The sequence below is a fragment of the Hemitrygon akajei genome, chromosome 32 (genome assembly GCF_048418815.1).
Source record: "Hemitrygon akajei chromosome 32, sHemAka1.3, whole genome shotgun sequence".
Lineage (NCBI taxonomy): Eukaryota > Metazoa > Chordata > Chondrichthyes > Myliobatiformes > Dasyatidae > Hemitrygon > Hemitrygon akajei.
The window spans coordinates 21,107,576-21,125,131 of NC_133155.1; the positions used below are offsets into that span (position 1 = coordinate 21,107,576).

Below are 17,556 nucleotides of genomic sequence, written 5' to 3' on the forward strand. Positions count from 1 at the left end.
TGCTTAAATTATTCATTTTTAAAAATAAGTGGATACGTAAATTGTTTATTTTCAGGGTGATCAGAAGAATCTGAGTTTGCTATATAATGTAGTACAACAAATAATTAGGAGATGTTTTTCAATATGCATACAGTGGCATGCAAAAGTTTGGACACCTCCTGGTCAAAAATTCTGTTACTGTGAATAGCTAAGCAAGTAAAATATGGCCTGATTTCAAAAAGGCATTAAGTTAAAGGTGACACATTTCTTTAATATTTTAATCAAGATTACTTTATTTCCATCTTATACAGTTTCAAAATAACAAAAAAGGAAAACGGCCTGAAGCAACAGTTTGGGCACCCTGCATGGTCAGTACTTAGTAACATCCCCTTTGGCAAGTATCACAGCTTGTAAATGCTTTCTGTGGCCAGCTAAGAGTCTTTCAATTCTTGTTTGGGGGATTTTCACCCATTATTCCTTGCAAAAGGCTTCTAGTTCTGTGAGATTCTTGGGCAGTCTTGCAGGCACTACTTTTTTGAGGTCTATCCAAAGATTTTCGATGATGTTTTAGGTCGTGGGACTGTGAGGGCCAAGACAAAACCTTCAGCTTGCACCTCTTGAGGTAGTCCATTCTGGATTTTGAGGTGTGTTTAGGATCATTATCCTGTTGTAGATCAATATCTCTTTTCATCTTCAGCTTTTTTACAGACAGTGTGATGTTTGCTTCCAGAATTTGCTGGTATTTAATTGAATTCATTTTCCCCTCTACCAGTGAAATGTTCCCTGTGCCACTGGCTGCACCACAAGCCCAAAGCATGATCGATCCACCCCCGTGCTTAACAGTTGGAAAGGTGTTCTTTTCATGAAATTCTGCACCTTTTTTCTCCAAACATATCTTTGCTCATTGCGGCCAAAAAGTTCTATTTTAATTTCATCAGTCCACAGGAATTGTTTCCAAAATGCATCAGGCTTGTTCAGATGTTCCTTGGCAAACTTCTGATGCTGAATTTTGTGGTGAGGACGCAGGAAAGGTTTTCTTCTGATGACTCTTCCATGAAGGTCATATTTGTGCAGGCGCCATTGCACAGTTGAACAGTGCACCAACACTCCAGAGTCTGCTAAATCTTCCTGAAGGTCTTTTAAAGTCAAACTGGGGTTTTGATTTGCCTTTCTAGCAACCCTATGAGCGGTTCTCTCGGAAAGTTTTCTTGGTCTTCCAGCTCTCAACCTGACCTCCATCATTCCTGTTAACTGCCATTTCTTAATTACATTACAAACTGAGGAAATGGCTACCTGAAAATGCTTTGCTATCTTCTCATAGCCTTCTCCTGCTTTGTGGGCATCATTTATTTTAATTTTCAGAGTGCTAGGCAGCTGCTTAAAGGAGCCCACGGCTGCTGATTGTTGGGACAAGGTTTGAGGAGTCAGGGTATTTATAAAGCTTTGAAATTTGCATCACCTGGCCTTTCCTAATAATGATTGTCCACAAGCCATAGCCCTAAAAAGCTAATTAAGGTCTGAGATCTTGGTAAAAGTTATCTGAGAGCTCAAATCTCTTGGGGTGCCCAAACTTTTGCATGGTGCTCCTTTCTTTTCTTTCACTCTAAAATTGTACAAAACAAAAAAATAATACACTGATCTTGCTTAAAATGTTGAAAAGACTGTTTCATCCTTAACTTTATGACTTTTGCAGATCAGTTCATCTTCTACTCACTTAACTATTCACAGTAACAGAAACTTTGATCAGGGTGCCCAAACAGCATGCCACTGTATATCAGAATCAGAATCAGAATCAGAATCAGGTTTATTATCACCGGCATGTGTTGTGAAATTTGTTAACTTAGCAGCAGCAGTTCAGTGCAATACATAATATAGAAGAAGAACAACAAAAATAATGAAATTACAGTATATTAATGTATATTGAATAGATTAAAAATCGTGCAAAAATCAGAAATGATATATATTTAAAAAGTGAGGTAGTATTCACAGGTTCAATGGCCATTTAGGAATCGGATGGCAGAGGGGAAGAAGCTGTTCCTGAATCACTGAGTTTATGCCTTCAGACTTCAGGCTTCAGTACCTCCTACCTGATGGTAGCAGTGAGAAAAGGGCATGCCCTGGGTGCTGGAGGTCCTTAATAATGGATGCTATTATATAATATTTAATTTCACATGTATATACATTATATAATATTCTGGAAGAATCAGGGGAAATGGATTAAACATCGTAAATAAAAACTGAAAATTCTGGAAAAAAGCTCAGTGGTACTGTGGAAAGAGAAACAATTAATCTTCTAAGTCAAATATGCTTCATCAGAATTTAAAGGTTGAGAAAAACTTCTGAAAAATGAGAAGATGAGGTATTTCTGTGCTAGAGTGGAGGGAGCATGAAGCTCTTTTGTCTGTGTGGTGTGCTGCTGACGTTCTAAAGTTTGAGTAACATCATGTGGTCTCTTGGGATACGGCTTGCAGGTGTTACGAATGAAGGGAGCAAAGTCTTTTTAGAGAATCGCAAGATCGCTATTATTTCGGGTCTGATACCCAGGAAATGAGAGAGATACACAGCATGTCAGTAATGAGAGAGACACAGGAACAGCAAAGGCAGTCGTTGAGACACCGCAGAATATACAAGGTGGAGTGTCTCCTATTTGACAAAGAGAGAGATTACTGCTATTGTCTCTTGCAGAAGGAATTGTGTATTGAGTACTGTACTATTCATTGAAACCCCTCAGGGGACAACCAGAGTGGTCTGGTTGAGGGATTGCATCATCCCAACCTGATTGACATCTGAGACCCCGTGAGTGAGGATAAAAGAGGGTCTGGGGAAACACCCCTCAGACACACCAGGAGAAACGTATGAGACCGGAGGGAGGCTTGTGTGTGTGTCCATCCTTGCCTGGGTGACGAGTCCTCCACGGAACGGTCTAGCTAAAGGACAGATACAGATCAAGATCGTATCAAGGAAAGTCGGCAAGTTATTCTTCTATTTCTCTCTCTCTCTCCAACAATTGCAACAAAGCGATCAACAATGGCTGCAGCCTGTATGAACTGAAATGAACTTTAGATTTCCATCAGACAATTCATTATCCCCTAGACAACGAAAGAGCTTATTTCTTATTGATTATTATTATACCCACACTTTTAGGTTTAGTATTGATGACGTATATTATCTGTATATTTGCATTGATATTATTTTTGTGTATTTTTACTAATAAATACTGTTAAAAATAGTATCACCAGACTCCAACGGATGCCTCTATCTTTGCTGGTAAGTAACCCAGTTACGGGGTTCGTAACACAGGTCAGACTGCACAAATGAAGACGTAAGTAATAGATACAGAATGAGCAAACATGGCCAGGGCTGATACAAAGAGAAAGGGACAGCAAGCTATCTAAAGTTGGGAAATACATTATTGAATTCTGCAGGCTGCAACATGCCCAGATGAAAGATATGTTGTTGTTCCTCAGGCATATATTAGGCCATGTAGAAACGGTGCTGGAGACTATGAACAGAGAGTGGAGTGCAATGGGGAATTAAAGTGGCAGGCAACTGGAAGTTCAGGACCATTCCTGTAAGTTAAGTGCAAGTGCTCCACAAAATGATCAGCCAGTTTTGTAGAATTGTTTAAGCAACATGATGCTTCTAGCTACTGCATTTACTATAATACCTGGTGTCCTGCACAACATAAACTCAGTGGTGACTTAATTGGGTACCATTGTTGTAACTCATGGATATTTAAGTTACTGTCACCTTCCTGTTAACTTGAATCAGACTGTCCATTTTCCTCTGATCACTCTCAATAACAAGGTATTTTTGCTCACAGAACTGTTTTTTTTTGTTTTTAACACCATTCCTTGTCAACTCTAGGGACTGATGTATGAAAGAATCCTGAGAGATCAGCAGGAAAAAGAGGGTCTGGGGAACAACCCCTTTAGACGCACCAGGAGAAACGCTAGAAATCCCGTGACAGTGTTTTATAGCGAAAGCCGGGGCTCGCGTGCGTCCTTTTCCCTTGCCTGGGAGTTGGCGGGCTTGCCACGGAAGAACGGCTTTAGCTAAAGGAGAGGCTACACCAACGGAATTCTCGAAGGATCGAAATCATAAAAGGAAAAGCCGGCAAGTTTCTAAAAATCTCTCTCTTGACTCCAACCAAAGGCTGCAGCCTGAATGAACTGATTGACTTTTATATTTCCATCAGACAATACATTATCCCCTAGACAACGATAGAGCTTATTTCTTATTGATTATTATTATACCCGCACTTTTAGATTTAGTATTGATGACGTATATTATCTGTATGTTTGCATTGATATTATTTTTGTGTATTTTTACTAATAAATACTGTTAAAAATAGTACCATCAGACTTCAACAGACTTCTCTATCTTTGCAGGTAAGTGACCCAGTTACGGGGTTCATAACAGTACGAAGGGGCAGACACCGGGCACCGCTACAGCGGCCATACGAGGGGCCGTTCAAGGTGATCAACAACAACAAGTCCACATACGTTCTGGACATTGGGGTGAAAGAGGAGGTTTTCACGGTGGACCAACTCAAACCAGCCCATGTGGACTTGGCGCAGCCGGTCAAGGTTCAGGCACCGCGGCGCAGAGGCAGACCTCCCAAACAGAGGCTGATCCAGACTGTGGACATTGGGGGGTGTATCGCCGGTTCTGGGGGGGGGGGGGGGCTATGTGGCGACCCACTTTCTGAGCAGGTGAACCGGCTCACAAGTAGCCAGTGCGCTGGGGGAGACTTTGGTAATGCACTTCTGATGTCATTTCTGCCCGGAGAGGGTGGGCGCTAGGAATTAAATGCCAGTGCCGCGAAGTTTGAATAAACTAGTCTCAAAACGACATACCGACTGCGTGTCGTTATTTCAGCGCTGTGTGTAGCACATCGCTACAATATCACTATTTAATTTGTTCTCATTTTGCTCTACTTAATTTTAAATATTTATCTTATTGAAATTTATAGTGCTTTTATTTTTACATATTGCAATGTACTGCTGCCGCAAAATAACACATTTCATGCCATATGCCAATGATATAAAACCTGATTCCGGTTCTGATTCTTTTGAAATCCTTCACTGGGTTATGAATTAGCTTTGCTAAACTAGATTCCGTATTCAGATGTATAGAGTTCAAGAAACTACAGACCACAAAGCTGCTTGCAAAATGGACAGTGCCTTGTTCTCTCCCGAGGTTCTCATTTCCCGTAGATGTTTAATATTGTCCTGACATGGACAGTATTTAAAATCGGTAGCTGAGCGAAGGGCGCTGAGTAGGCTACGGTCAATTATGGAAAACTCTGAACATCCTCTACATAGCACCATCCAGAGACAGAGAAGCAGTTTCAGCGACAGGTTACTATCGATGCAATGCTCCTCAGACAGGATGAAGAGGTCAATACTCCCCAATGCCATTAGGCTTTACAATTCAACCGCCAGGACTTAAGAACTTTTTAAAAGCTATTATTAATGCTTTTGAGATAGTGATTTAGATGCATATCATATTTTTTACTGAGTTAAGTATTGTATGTAATTAGTTTTGCTACAACAAGTGTATGGGACATTGGAAAAAAAGTTGAATTTCCCCATGGGGATGAATAAAGTATCTATCTATCTATCTATCTATCTATCTATCTATCTATCTATCAGTAGGATCTCACAAGCTTAAATAACATTGAGTCCTTCAGCAGCAGAAGGTATTGACCTTACCAATACATATTTCATATTTTGGTGTATTCCTCACAATTTTAAATCAATTTTACACAACAGGCAAAGTATTTAATGATGGGAGTCTAGTTGAGCTAATTTTTACTTAACACTGGGAATCCCAGCATCCAAAGAGAAAGGGAGATAAAGAAAATGAAGCGATTTGAATAACCAGTATGGAAGTTTATCTTAGCCATTTGGCAAACACTACATTGAGGGAAACTTGCGAATGACTGTGTTGCTATTCATCAGCTGCCATTGCCCTTCTTGGGGGCTTCAGATCTTGCTTGAGATATGGTGCCAAGGGATCCTTGATGATGTCACAATAGCCATCGTACATTTGAAGTAGTGGCATGGATGTTTGAACTGGTGAATGAGGTGCAATCAATGAACTGTGCTCTCCTATATTTTGTCAAATATCTTGAATGCTCAATCTGGACAAGTGCAGACCACCGATCTAACTTGCAACGTGTGTTTAGTGAAGAGATTTCCTTCCTATCTTCATTGTCTTCAATTTAACAAAGATTTCAGTGAATCCCACTCTAGCAGCTGTTGCTTTGATGATAAAGGCATTCACTGTTGCTTTCCTATAAAATTTGACTCATGTCTGAGTGCAAACCATTGGTTAGGAAAGGTCATGAGTCAATTAAGCATTGTGGAATCTGGATGGGCAAGGTATTTGTGAGTACTTCTACCTTCTTCCATCACTTTACTGTTACTCAATGTAGCTAAAGGCATGACAACAAATTGTAGAGGCCTTTTCTTTCTTGTTCTTTGGTGTGATCTACCACAAATGTTCTCATTGTGGTGTTGGTCTCAGCATAGCAGCAGCAAGTTAACGGTTAAGCAACCAGGACTGTGGCAAATTTGAAGACCCTGGAACAAAAGGTTCAGTGGTAGCATGGTTATGAAATTGTCTGATCTTCAGTTTGAGAGAAGTAGACATTTTTGCTCACCTGACTGAAAGTCTTGCTGCTGCTGTGACTGGGATCAGAGATGGCAGTGGCTTGGATCTGAATGAGTAGCGGCAGATTGGGTCGACTCCATGAGAGAAATTACACCATTCGCGTGGCAGCAAGAATAATGCGGCTGGCATTTGGAATGGAAGAATGAGAAGCAGATTGGTTCAGAAGGACTGCAGACAATGGAGAGGAAAAGAGAGGAAAAGGGAGAAGGGCTTTGTGTAAAGAGTGGATGAGCAAGTCATGGGGGTTAGGAAGAAATGGGGCTGAGGGTTAGAAGATGGAAACAGAACAAAGATGGAGGTAAAGCAACTGATCAAGACAGTGGGATCAGGAATATGTAATAGGTGCGATCAGAATGTGCCTGAGAACGAATCCTGTCTCCAGTCACCTGGGGCCTCTACGATACTGGATCAAGTCTCAGCTCAGTCATGTGGGAACAACATGCAGCAGCCACCTTATATTAACTTTATGAGCACCCCTCAAGTTCCATAATACATTTCTATTAATGTTGACATGCGTATTAGAAATATGTGGAGGATTCTGTTGAAGTCCAACAAAAATGCCCTCACTCCGCACATATTATGTGATTGGAAAGTGTAAGGAAACATGTGTTAACAGCGATAATCTTCATCTTGAAAATCAGCAGAAGAAGAAAACCCTGAAGATTTGGTGTGTTGCATCGGAGAACCAACAGCATTTGAGAAATGTGAGCATACCATTATCAGAGTGAAACAGGGACAAAGTATCCTGAAATTCACTTTAGTACACTGGAGTAATCTAATGTATTTTATGATCTATCGTAATCAGATACTTACTTGAAAAGAGGAGCTCAAATCCTTTGCTTGTATTCTCCGCATTTGTGATGAACTCAAGCCACAGGCTGCTTGATGTACTGTTCAAAATGATTCCAAGCATCTCTGACCCTGTGAAAATACCAAGTACCCGGGAGGAGCTATCCTTGCCATCAAAAATCTATGAAAAAGAAATAAAATATTATTAAACATTGCAAAGAGTAGATCACTGGCATAATTTAGTCCTGACTGCAAGCTGTGAACCTATTATTTTAAAATGGGTTTGTCATTTTATTACAGATAATACATGGAACAAATCTTCCTCTTGCATTATCAAACTCCTTATTAAAAATGCAGAAATTAAAAGGCAATTGGTATTAACTGATGGGAGTTTTACTGCAACCTTATAAATTGTATTCTGTGGTACACATACTGTATTCTGCAGTGGCTCTGATGTCACAGTGGTAAATGCCACAATGATTCATGATTCATGGAAACAGCACATAAACTGTTACATCAATAATAAAATAAAATAATCCTTGAAACTAAAATTTAAAGCAAAATTTATGTTTCGAGATTACAAATCAGATCTTTGTCAAGTGCATCTTGAGTAACAATGCTTTAATAATGATATTTGACATCTGATTTTCTATTTACCTTAGTAAAACAACATATTGGTGTTTATTCCCCAGTCTGGATATTTTTACATCTTCAGAAAAGACTTATTTTAACTTCGATGATTATGAATACTGGAAACCAAACTATTTAACTTTGAGCACCAATTTTTTTTTGGGCAGCTTAAAGAAGATCTCATATTGAAGACTAAAATGGTTTTTTGTTAATTTTATGTGACAGTCACTGCCCCTCAACCAAAGGCGATAACTTCACTTGCCCCATTACTGAAATGTTCCTACAATCAATTGACTCACTTTCAAGGACTCTTCATTTAAAGACCACCTGGGCAATACAAACACCTATGTCAAGATGTTGCTCATCAACTATAGCTCAGCATTAACACCATCATTCCCACAATCCTGTTTGATAAGTTGCAGAACCTGGGCCTCTGCACCTCCCTCTGCAATTGGATCCTCGACTTACTAACCGGAAGACCACTATCTGTGCAGATTGGTGATAGTAACTCCTCCTCACTAACGATCAACACTGGTGCACCTCGGGTGTGTGCTTAGCCCACTGCTCTACTATCTCTTTATCCATGACTGTGTGCTTAGGTATAGCTCAAATAACATCCATTAATTTTGCTGATGATTCAACATTGTTGGTAGAATCTCAGATGGAGAAGAGATTTACAGGAGCGAGATTTATGAACTAGTAGAGTGGGGTCGCAGCAAGAGCATTGCACTCAACGTCAGTAAGACAAAAGAGCTGACAAAAGAGGAAGGGCAAGATGAAGGGAACACATACTAATCCTCAAAGATGAACAGGAAGTGGAGAGAGAGAGTAATTTCAGGTTCCTGGGTGTCAAGATCTCCCAACATATTGATGTAGCCATAAAGAAGGCAAGTCAGTGACTATACTTCATTAGGAGTTTGAAGAGATTTGATATGTCAACAAAAACAATCAAAAACTTCTACAGATATACTGTGGAGAGCATTCTGACAAGTTGCATCACTGTCTGGTACAGGGGAGGGGGCGGCTGCTGTATAGGACCAAAAGGGTCTGCAGAGGTTCATAAATTTAGTCAGCTCCATCTTGGGCACTATCCTACAAAGTACCTAGGATATCTTCAGGGAGCAGTGTCTCTAAAAGGCAGTGTCCATTATTAAGTACTCCCAGCCCCCAACACCTAGGGCATGCCGTTTTCTCTTTGTTGCCATCAGGTAGGTGGTATAGAGCCCTAAAGGCACACACTCAGTGATTCAGTAACAGCTTATTCTCCTCTGCCATCCGATTCATAAATGAACATTGAACCCGTGAACACTACCTCACTTTTAAAACATATTATTTGTTTTTTGCATGATTTTTAATCCATTCTATATATATATATATATATGTGTGTGTGTGTGTGTGTGTGTGTGTGTATATATACACACACACACACACACACACACACAGTATATACTGTTATTTATTTATTTACTTCTATATTGTATATCGCATTGAACTGCTGCAACTAAGTTAACAAATTTCACAACACATGCTGGTGATAATAAACCTGATTATAATTCTGATTCTGATTTTGTGTTCTCAGTACTTATTGCTTATTTATTTATTATTAATATTTTGTATTTGCATAGTCTGTTGCCTTTTAAACATTGGTTGGAAATTCAAATTGGTGCAGTCTTTCACTGATTATGTTATGGTTTGTTATTCTATAGATTTATTGAGTAGGACCACAAGAAAATGAATCTCAGGGTTGTATATGGTGACATAATGTATGTTGATGATAAATTTACTTTGCACTTTGATGTTGTGAAATGGGCAGAAGAAGAGGTAAGAAAACAAAAGATAGTCTCCTAAAAATGAGCTTTGACAACTTTGAGAAGACACCTGTAGTAATATCACTGTATGCCTGGAGATTCCCATTTACTGCTGATATCAGCTGATAGAGAAATAACTCATCAACCTCCCATCATTCCAGGTGTGTCCTGTACACATTTCAGGAGAGGAGATTGGTGGAGAAGTGCAAGTACTTGGGTGTTCACCTCAACAGTAAAATTGATTAGAAAGCCATCATCATGGCTGTTTACAAGATGGGGATAGGCAGCCTCTGTTTTCTAAGGAAGCTGAGATCCTTCAATGTGTGCAGCAGGATGTTGGAGATCTTTTACCAGTCTGTTGTAGTGAGTGCAGTCTTCCTCGCTACTTCATGTTGGGGGGGGGGGGCAGCATTGGTGCTGATGCAAAAAGACTAAACAAACTCATCAAAAAGTCCGGATCCATCCTTGACCACAATCTGGACTCTTTTGAGTTAGTGCTGGAGAGGTCACAAAACAAACTGTATCCATTATTGACAATCTGGCACATCCTTTCTATGACCTACTGAATAAACAGCAGAGCACCCTTCAAACAGGCTCATTCAGCTCCACTGTCACAATGATAGTTACAGAAAATCTTTCCTACCAAATGCAATGAGCTTATACCACAGTTCATTTCTGTGTGACAGGAGAACACACATCATATTACAATAGTCTGTTTTGTTATTTTGTGCATTGGTACACTATTATTGTGTATATTATTATTCTGTACATTATTATTACCGGTAGTTAAGTCGGCACACTGCCAAGTGTGTTTTTAAACGTTGCTAATGTAACAAAAGCATTTCCTATTTGGGTTTCCTATTTGGATTAATAATAAATTCCTTATTATTATGATTAGGTACTTAGCTACTGTATCCTGACAACGTTACGTGCAGAGATTGCAGCCGTCTTGTCCTTGCCACTCGGGATCATGGCAGGTGTGTCAGAAACTTGGGCACTCTCCATACCAACCATTGCAACCATGCAAATGTCGGCTGTGAAGAGTGGGGGGAATTCTGCGGGGGGGGGGGGGATCGACATACATTCCGCAAACCTCAGCTGTTCTCTCCATGATCACACCTAGGTAATCACTCCCCTGCCCCGAGAGGCCACAAGCAGTGAAGCACTGGTGACACTGTGGTAAAAGATTGAAATTGTGATCACTGTGGCCACTATGCTCCACCATGCCTCCCCAGCACTGAGAACATCTTCAAAAGGCGATGCCTCAAAAAGGCGGTATCCATCTTTAAAGACCCCCCCTCACCCAGGGCATGCCCTCTTCTCACTCTGCCACTAAGGATGACGTACAGGAGCTTAAAGACAGAAACTCAAGTGTTTCAGGAATAGCTTCTTCCCTCCACCATCTGATTTCTGCATGGACAACCAACCCATGAACACTACCTCTTTTTTTTAATATTTTGCTCCCTTTTTGCCCTACATAAATAATTTTCATGGCATATGCCAGTGATATTAAACTTAATTCTGATGGCGGTGCAGAACTGCTGTCATTTGTCTGACACACAGAACTTTCCCTTGCTCAAGTTGATCAGTGATCATTCCAGCAAGCACAATGACAGAGTGAAACGTTGCTTCGCTGGCAGGCACATTTTAATTCACTTGTGGTTGACAACTTTACGTGAAGATTGGTCCTTGATTGACAGTAAGTTGAAAAATGCAGGTAATAGCTTCACCTTTTTCCACCAATTTCAGTCATAAATGAAAAAAAAATGAGCATCTCACACATGCACACTAAGGTGAAAAACAATCATATGTGGCTTGTCCAATACACTCACTTGTGGGAATTGAGCTGGATGCGGGCAAAGTTGTCTTAAAAAATATGGACCACAATTTATGTGCACGTTTTAGAAATGAAAAGTTGCAAATGCATCCAATTTCTGGGCAACACAAAATTTCTAAAAATATTGATTAAAAGAAAAGAAACTTCATTTCACGTTATAGTTTCCATCAAATTTAATGCTACACCTTTCTGAATTACTTTGTTCATTACAAAAATCAGAGCAATTGATTTGATCTTGACTTTTTCAACAAACTGTTTCTGGCCATGAACCGATCAAACGACAGACAGTTTGTGAGAATAATATTTTGAATACTATTGGTGATAATAAAAGGATGAAAATATTACATTTCTTTAGGTTGAAAATTTTAGGTTGAAAAAATCCAAAAAGATTTTTTTTCTTTGATCACAGAATTGGATAAATAGCTAACTGAACATTTCTAATATTTGCTTTGACATAAAGAACAGATTTCTTCTCCCTGAATTAGACAATAAGTTACTATGGAAATAAAAAGAAACCTTGAAAACTGACATATGTGGTTTAACATGCAGGGTTATAACACAGACTTCTTGTTCTTAAGTATGTTGGTAGACGAGATAGGTGAACACACAATTGTTTGATCAGCATTACTCTCTTCATCACCATTAGGCTCCATAATGAGTCAATCCAGAGCCGGTGAAGTGATGACCTCCTCCTGTTAGACTGTTTGAGTTAACTTTTTTAAATTCTTTTCTTACTTCTCTTCTAATATTTGTATATTTATATATCTGTGTACTTGTAATGTTACTGTGACACTGTAATTTCCTTTAGGATAAATCAAGTATCTATCAATCCAATGAGCACTCTTTAAAAGAAATCCAGATAAATAGCTGAATTCAAATTCCACATCAGGATTACCAATGTGGCAACTAAATCTCTATCCTATCATTGTACCAACTATTAAGTTATTTGCACTCAGTCACAAAACCCAGGACATGTAAAAAAAAAAGCAGAAGAGAGATTAAAGCATAAAAATTGACTTTTATAAAATAAAACATTAAAGTGACACACTTATTCAAACCAACTGACATCAATCTTAGAGATTCTGGAGATGCTCAAAATCTTGAGCTACACACACTTAAGTGCTGGAGGAACTCAGCAAGATGGCAGCATCTATGGATGGAAATAAATAGACATTTCAGGTCAAACCCCTTCATCAGTACTGCAAACAAACTGGGAAGAAACTAGAATAAGAAGGTGGGGGGATTGGAATCTGGCAGGTGTTAGATGATGTCGACCCAACATTGATTAGGCGACCACTTCGTTGAAAACTTTTGTTCCATCCGCACTAACAGCAGGATTTCCTGGTATCCACCCATTTCAATTTGCCTTCCTATTCCTATTCCGACACATCAGGCCATAACCTCCTCTACTGCCTTGATGGAGCTGCTCTCAAGTTGCAGGAGAAACATCTCATGTTCCACTTGAGTAATTTCCAACCCGATGGCATGAACTGATTTCTCTAAGCTCCAATAACTTCTCTCCCTTACCCTTTTCACTTTTTCCATCCCCATTCTGTTATCCCTCTTCTCGTCTTCTCTTCTCATCATCACCTCCCTCTGATGTCCCTCCTCCTTTCCTTTCTGGCATGGTCTACTGTCTTCTTCTATCAGATTCCCTCTTCAGCCCTTCATCTCTTTCATCTATCACTTCCCAGCCTCTTACTTCACCACCCCTTGCCCACTCACCCACCTTCCCCCCCCTCACCTGGTTTCACCTATCACCTGCCAGCTTGTTCTCCATCCCCTCTTCCGTCCTTCTCTTTGCAGCTTCTTCCATCTTCCTTTCCAGCCTTGATGAAGAGTCTTGGCCTGAAACAGCAACTGTTTATTCCTCTCCATAGATAACTGACTTGCTGAGTTCCTCCAGTGTTTGATGTATGTTGCTTTAAGTCATATAAAATAGTACCCTGACCAGTTTTGTTTTGTTTTAACCCATTGGATTGTAATACAGCCAATCTATTTATAACAGATTTCTGTAACCTTAGTCCAGGGATATCCCAACCTGAGAGCTGGGAATTGGGTAGAAATCTGCACAGTACCATTAGACTCTGAGATATCCATAGTTGTTGCAGTTCTTAGTGGAAGTCTAGGTTTCAGCCTTTGCCCAGTAATCCCAAGTTGCTGTTCATTATATTTCAAAGCAGGAAGATCCTCCAAAATAAAAGATCTAGAGCATTTTCTGGCATCAATGAGGAGATGAGACCTTCCATAGGTTAGCCATTATCATATTGAATGGCAAGGCAAGCTTAAAGGACCAGATGGCCTAACCTGTTCTTATATTTTTGGGTTCTTGTGTTCTATGTCATGCTGTTGGAATAGAACAGTTGGAATTTTGTATTGGACATAACCTGTGAAAGACATATACCTTCTAAGACTGGGTGCAAAATGACTGTTAACCGTTCCTTCTCATATATAAAATGTTTGTTATCAACCCAGAAATTTGCTACAAAGTATGAAATACATGCATTATCAGTTTCCAATGATCTCTTGAATTAAAAACAAAAAAATACCCGCAGTTCAGTAACCCAGGAACTTTAATTGGGGTTAACACTTTCCACAGCTTCAGTGCACTTGCATCCACTGTGTAAACAACCTACATCCATTGTCAACTGGAACCTTTAATGCAAAGTGCACTGTGCGTTACCCTAACAGGATAACCATAATAACCCAGGAAAAATACGTTTTAAGATATAATGATCCAGATTTTCTAGCCCTTGGTGACAGGATTGTAATCAGTCCAGAGTTCAGAAGAAATCTGTTTAAAATAATGAAAGGACTGTGTGGGATGAATCTCCCCTCTTCTGAAGTGTTTAAGGAGACAATTGGAAATTTGTGTATCTGAGAATAGTGATGGTAACAAAATTTCTGAACAGACTGTCAGATTGAATGGTCACAGCCCATTAAGAACAACTAAAAAGTCAAGATCATATAGATTGATTATTTTTACTATTTTAAATAATTTGTAAATGCATCTTTAAGGAAATGACAATTCAAACATATACAATTATACTTCATAACTTTTGATGTTGTTCAGGTGTAATTCTATCTCTGAAGACTCTTAAAAATTCAACTATGCATCACTTAACCACTTTCAAAGAATAATGTGTAAAAGTTAGAAGTTCATGTCAAGTTTCTGCTGCTGTTGTTTGCACTTTCAAGCCTTCAAGAGTACAGCTAATGGGAAGGGAGAGATTCATTAACAGGCACGGTCCAGATTCCCACCTTCACTTCACAAGAGCAGATGCAGTAAGTGTTGTCAGATATGTAAAGTGAAGGTGATTGCTGACATTTTTTTGGTTGTCACTACCATTGAGAAGCCTGAGCTAATGCCTTACGATCTTCCTCATCTGCAAGGTTTCAAGAGAATTTAGTTCATAGATAATTAGTAAGAATGTTTGCTCACTGCCTCTGGTTTCTGCCAAATCACCCACTGTTTTTTTTTCTTCTGTGACTGAACATAACAAGTTGAATTTTTTTTTTCCCAAATTACTACCAGCTGGTTCTCTGCAACCCATTGCCCAGCTGCTACTTATTGAAGTACATCACTCCTACCTCCTTACAGTTTCCTTACATTCGGCAACTTAAGAATCATAAGGCTTTTCTCCATTGAGCTCCCTGAGATTTTGATTCAACTTGAAATCTGATGACATTTTAATACAAACTCCACATGTTTCGGTCTAAATGCTTCAGACAATCCCAGCTTAAAGGAGTCAAATCATTCTGAAATAAAAACTCTGACATAAGCTGGTAATCTTAGTGTGTTTCCTCAAAAAAAGGTCCATTCTTCACAGGGAATGTCAGACTACAAAGCAATAAATGACAATAGCCAGCACAAAATATCAGCTGTCTCTGTGCATAAACACAATAATGAAATGAAGCTCTGAACTGTTATTTTGGAACTTTATAGAGAGTGCTGAGGTTGTAACGTTCTGGAGCAGTGTTGCACTTACTTTTAGAACATCTCCCTGCTGGAGCTTGAATGTCCGGGCTTTCAATCGTATTCCTTTACCTGGTTGTGTTTGGATGGAATAAATACATTCGTGGTTGTTGCTGTAATTAGCTGGGTAATTAGGTGAAAGAAGAATGCCTTCATTTCCAGTCACAGTGGCTCCACATTCAGCTAAAACAAAAAATCAAAAGAAGCAATTTTGGAACTTAAGATCTGAGATTTTAATCTATTATCTTTGAATTGATACAAAAGAAACAAGAAAACAATGAGTAACTATTCCACTATTATTAAGATACCTTTTTCCCTTATCTGCAGTAATATGCAAAAGCCTTAGGCACATGTATATATAGCTAGGGCGTCTAAGACATCAACGTGGAGTGGAGAATGTGTTTGCCAATCTGGCGGGGAGAAAGGATGACGGGAATTGCGAAGGTAGAGTGCTACGGAAGGGATGTCTGACAGGTGGCAGAGAAGGAGTGCCAGGGTTGCGGGTGATTAGGGATTGTGACGTGGGTGCAGACACACCCAGCCCTGAGACACCAGGCAAGGTCATTTGATTCTAGGCAATTGCTTTGTTGATCATTACAGAATGTCTCTCTTGCGCTTCCAGCTCCCTTTCCCTTTTCCTAACCATGACTCACCTCTCCCTACCGCCTTCCCACTCTCAGCCCACAATAGAGGCCCATATCAGGATCAGGTTTATCATCACTCACATATGTCATGAAATTTGATTTTTGTTACAATAGCAGTACAGTGCAATAAATAAAATTACTACAGTACTGAGCAAAACTCTTAGGCACCCTAGCTACATATATATCTGCCTAAGACTTTTACATTGCACTGTAGGTCCATAACCTGAATTGCCACCATTGCATTTATGAAGTTGTCAGAAAAGTAGAATCCATTTAAGGAAAATACAACATCAGGGCTGACTGTGGAACTTAGAATTAACTTGACTTGGCCTACTTAACGGAAAAACAGAATTAACCCACATGAAATGCTTCTTGAGTGGATTCTCAAATGCATCTCTGATGTAAGTACAGTATATGTGTCAGTAACTAGGTTCCAGCCACTTTATCTATTTCTTGAGTCTAACTGATGTGAACTTTAAATAAATCTCAGTAAGATGCATCACTGCAAAGTTCTGTGAGAAAAGTCAGACACCGGACCCACAACGTGACTATTTAGCCGCCCTGTCGTCAGAAGAGATTCTGTCAGGCCATGTTTAAGGTTGTGCATTGAGTGTTTTGCCACGCTCTGGGAAGGCTGCATTGAAATTCAAGCATGTAAAATAGCTAAGAAAACCAGTTGGAAGCAGCAAGGAATATGATATTTTCAATCAATTCAAGTTAATGACTACTGTTCCTACCAAGTGTAAAATTACTGTACATAGATATGGTTGCACAGTTTGTAATCACCTTAATTTCCTTCCAGTGAAGATCTGCCAGCTGAAATACTAACTCATGCATACTTTCAGAATTTTCTGTTTTTATTCAATGTTATTATTATATTTTATAAGTAGTTACTCTTTTAACAAAGTTTTAAAATGTCTTGTTTTATGACAAGTGAACCAGTCAAAATGAACAAAGCGAATTGACAGATTGGGACTAAAAAACCATGATGCAGCATCTCACAACGTTCAAAGGGGTTATCAATATGCCTTCAGTAGTGCGGCTATTTATTCTGTTCTGTGATCTATAACTTCATTCTCTGCAGGAGAGTTATTTGACATGAATGAAAAATGGAGAGAGATACTTAACATGTGTCAAACAACAGTTAGCAATCTTCAACTGTGTGCAATTTGGTTACATCTATTTCACGACTTGTCTGAATCTCCAGCGTTC

The 17,556-nt window shown here is 39.4% G+C and overlaps 1 protein-coding gene across 1 annotated transcript in view; it reads right to left on the minus strand.

The window, feature by feature from the left end:
* Positions 1 to 17,556, minus strand: part of csmd2 (CUB and Sushi multiple domains 2) — an 896,539-nt gene that overhangs the window by 360,501 nt on the left and 518,482 nt on the right. The window contains exons 18-19 of the mRNA XM_073034487.1: positions 15,714 to 15,883; positions 7,474 to 7,630 (exon numbers count right to left, since the gene is read on the minus strand). Coding sequence (XP_072890588.1) covers positions 7,474 to 7,630; positions 15,714 to 15,883 — 327 coding nt within the window. The remainder of the gene's footprint in view (positions 1 to 7,473; positions 7,631 to 15,713; positions 15,884 to 17,556) is intronic.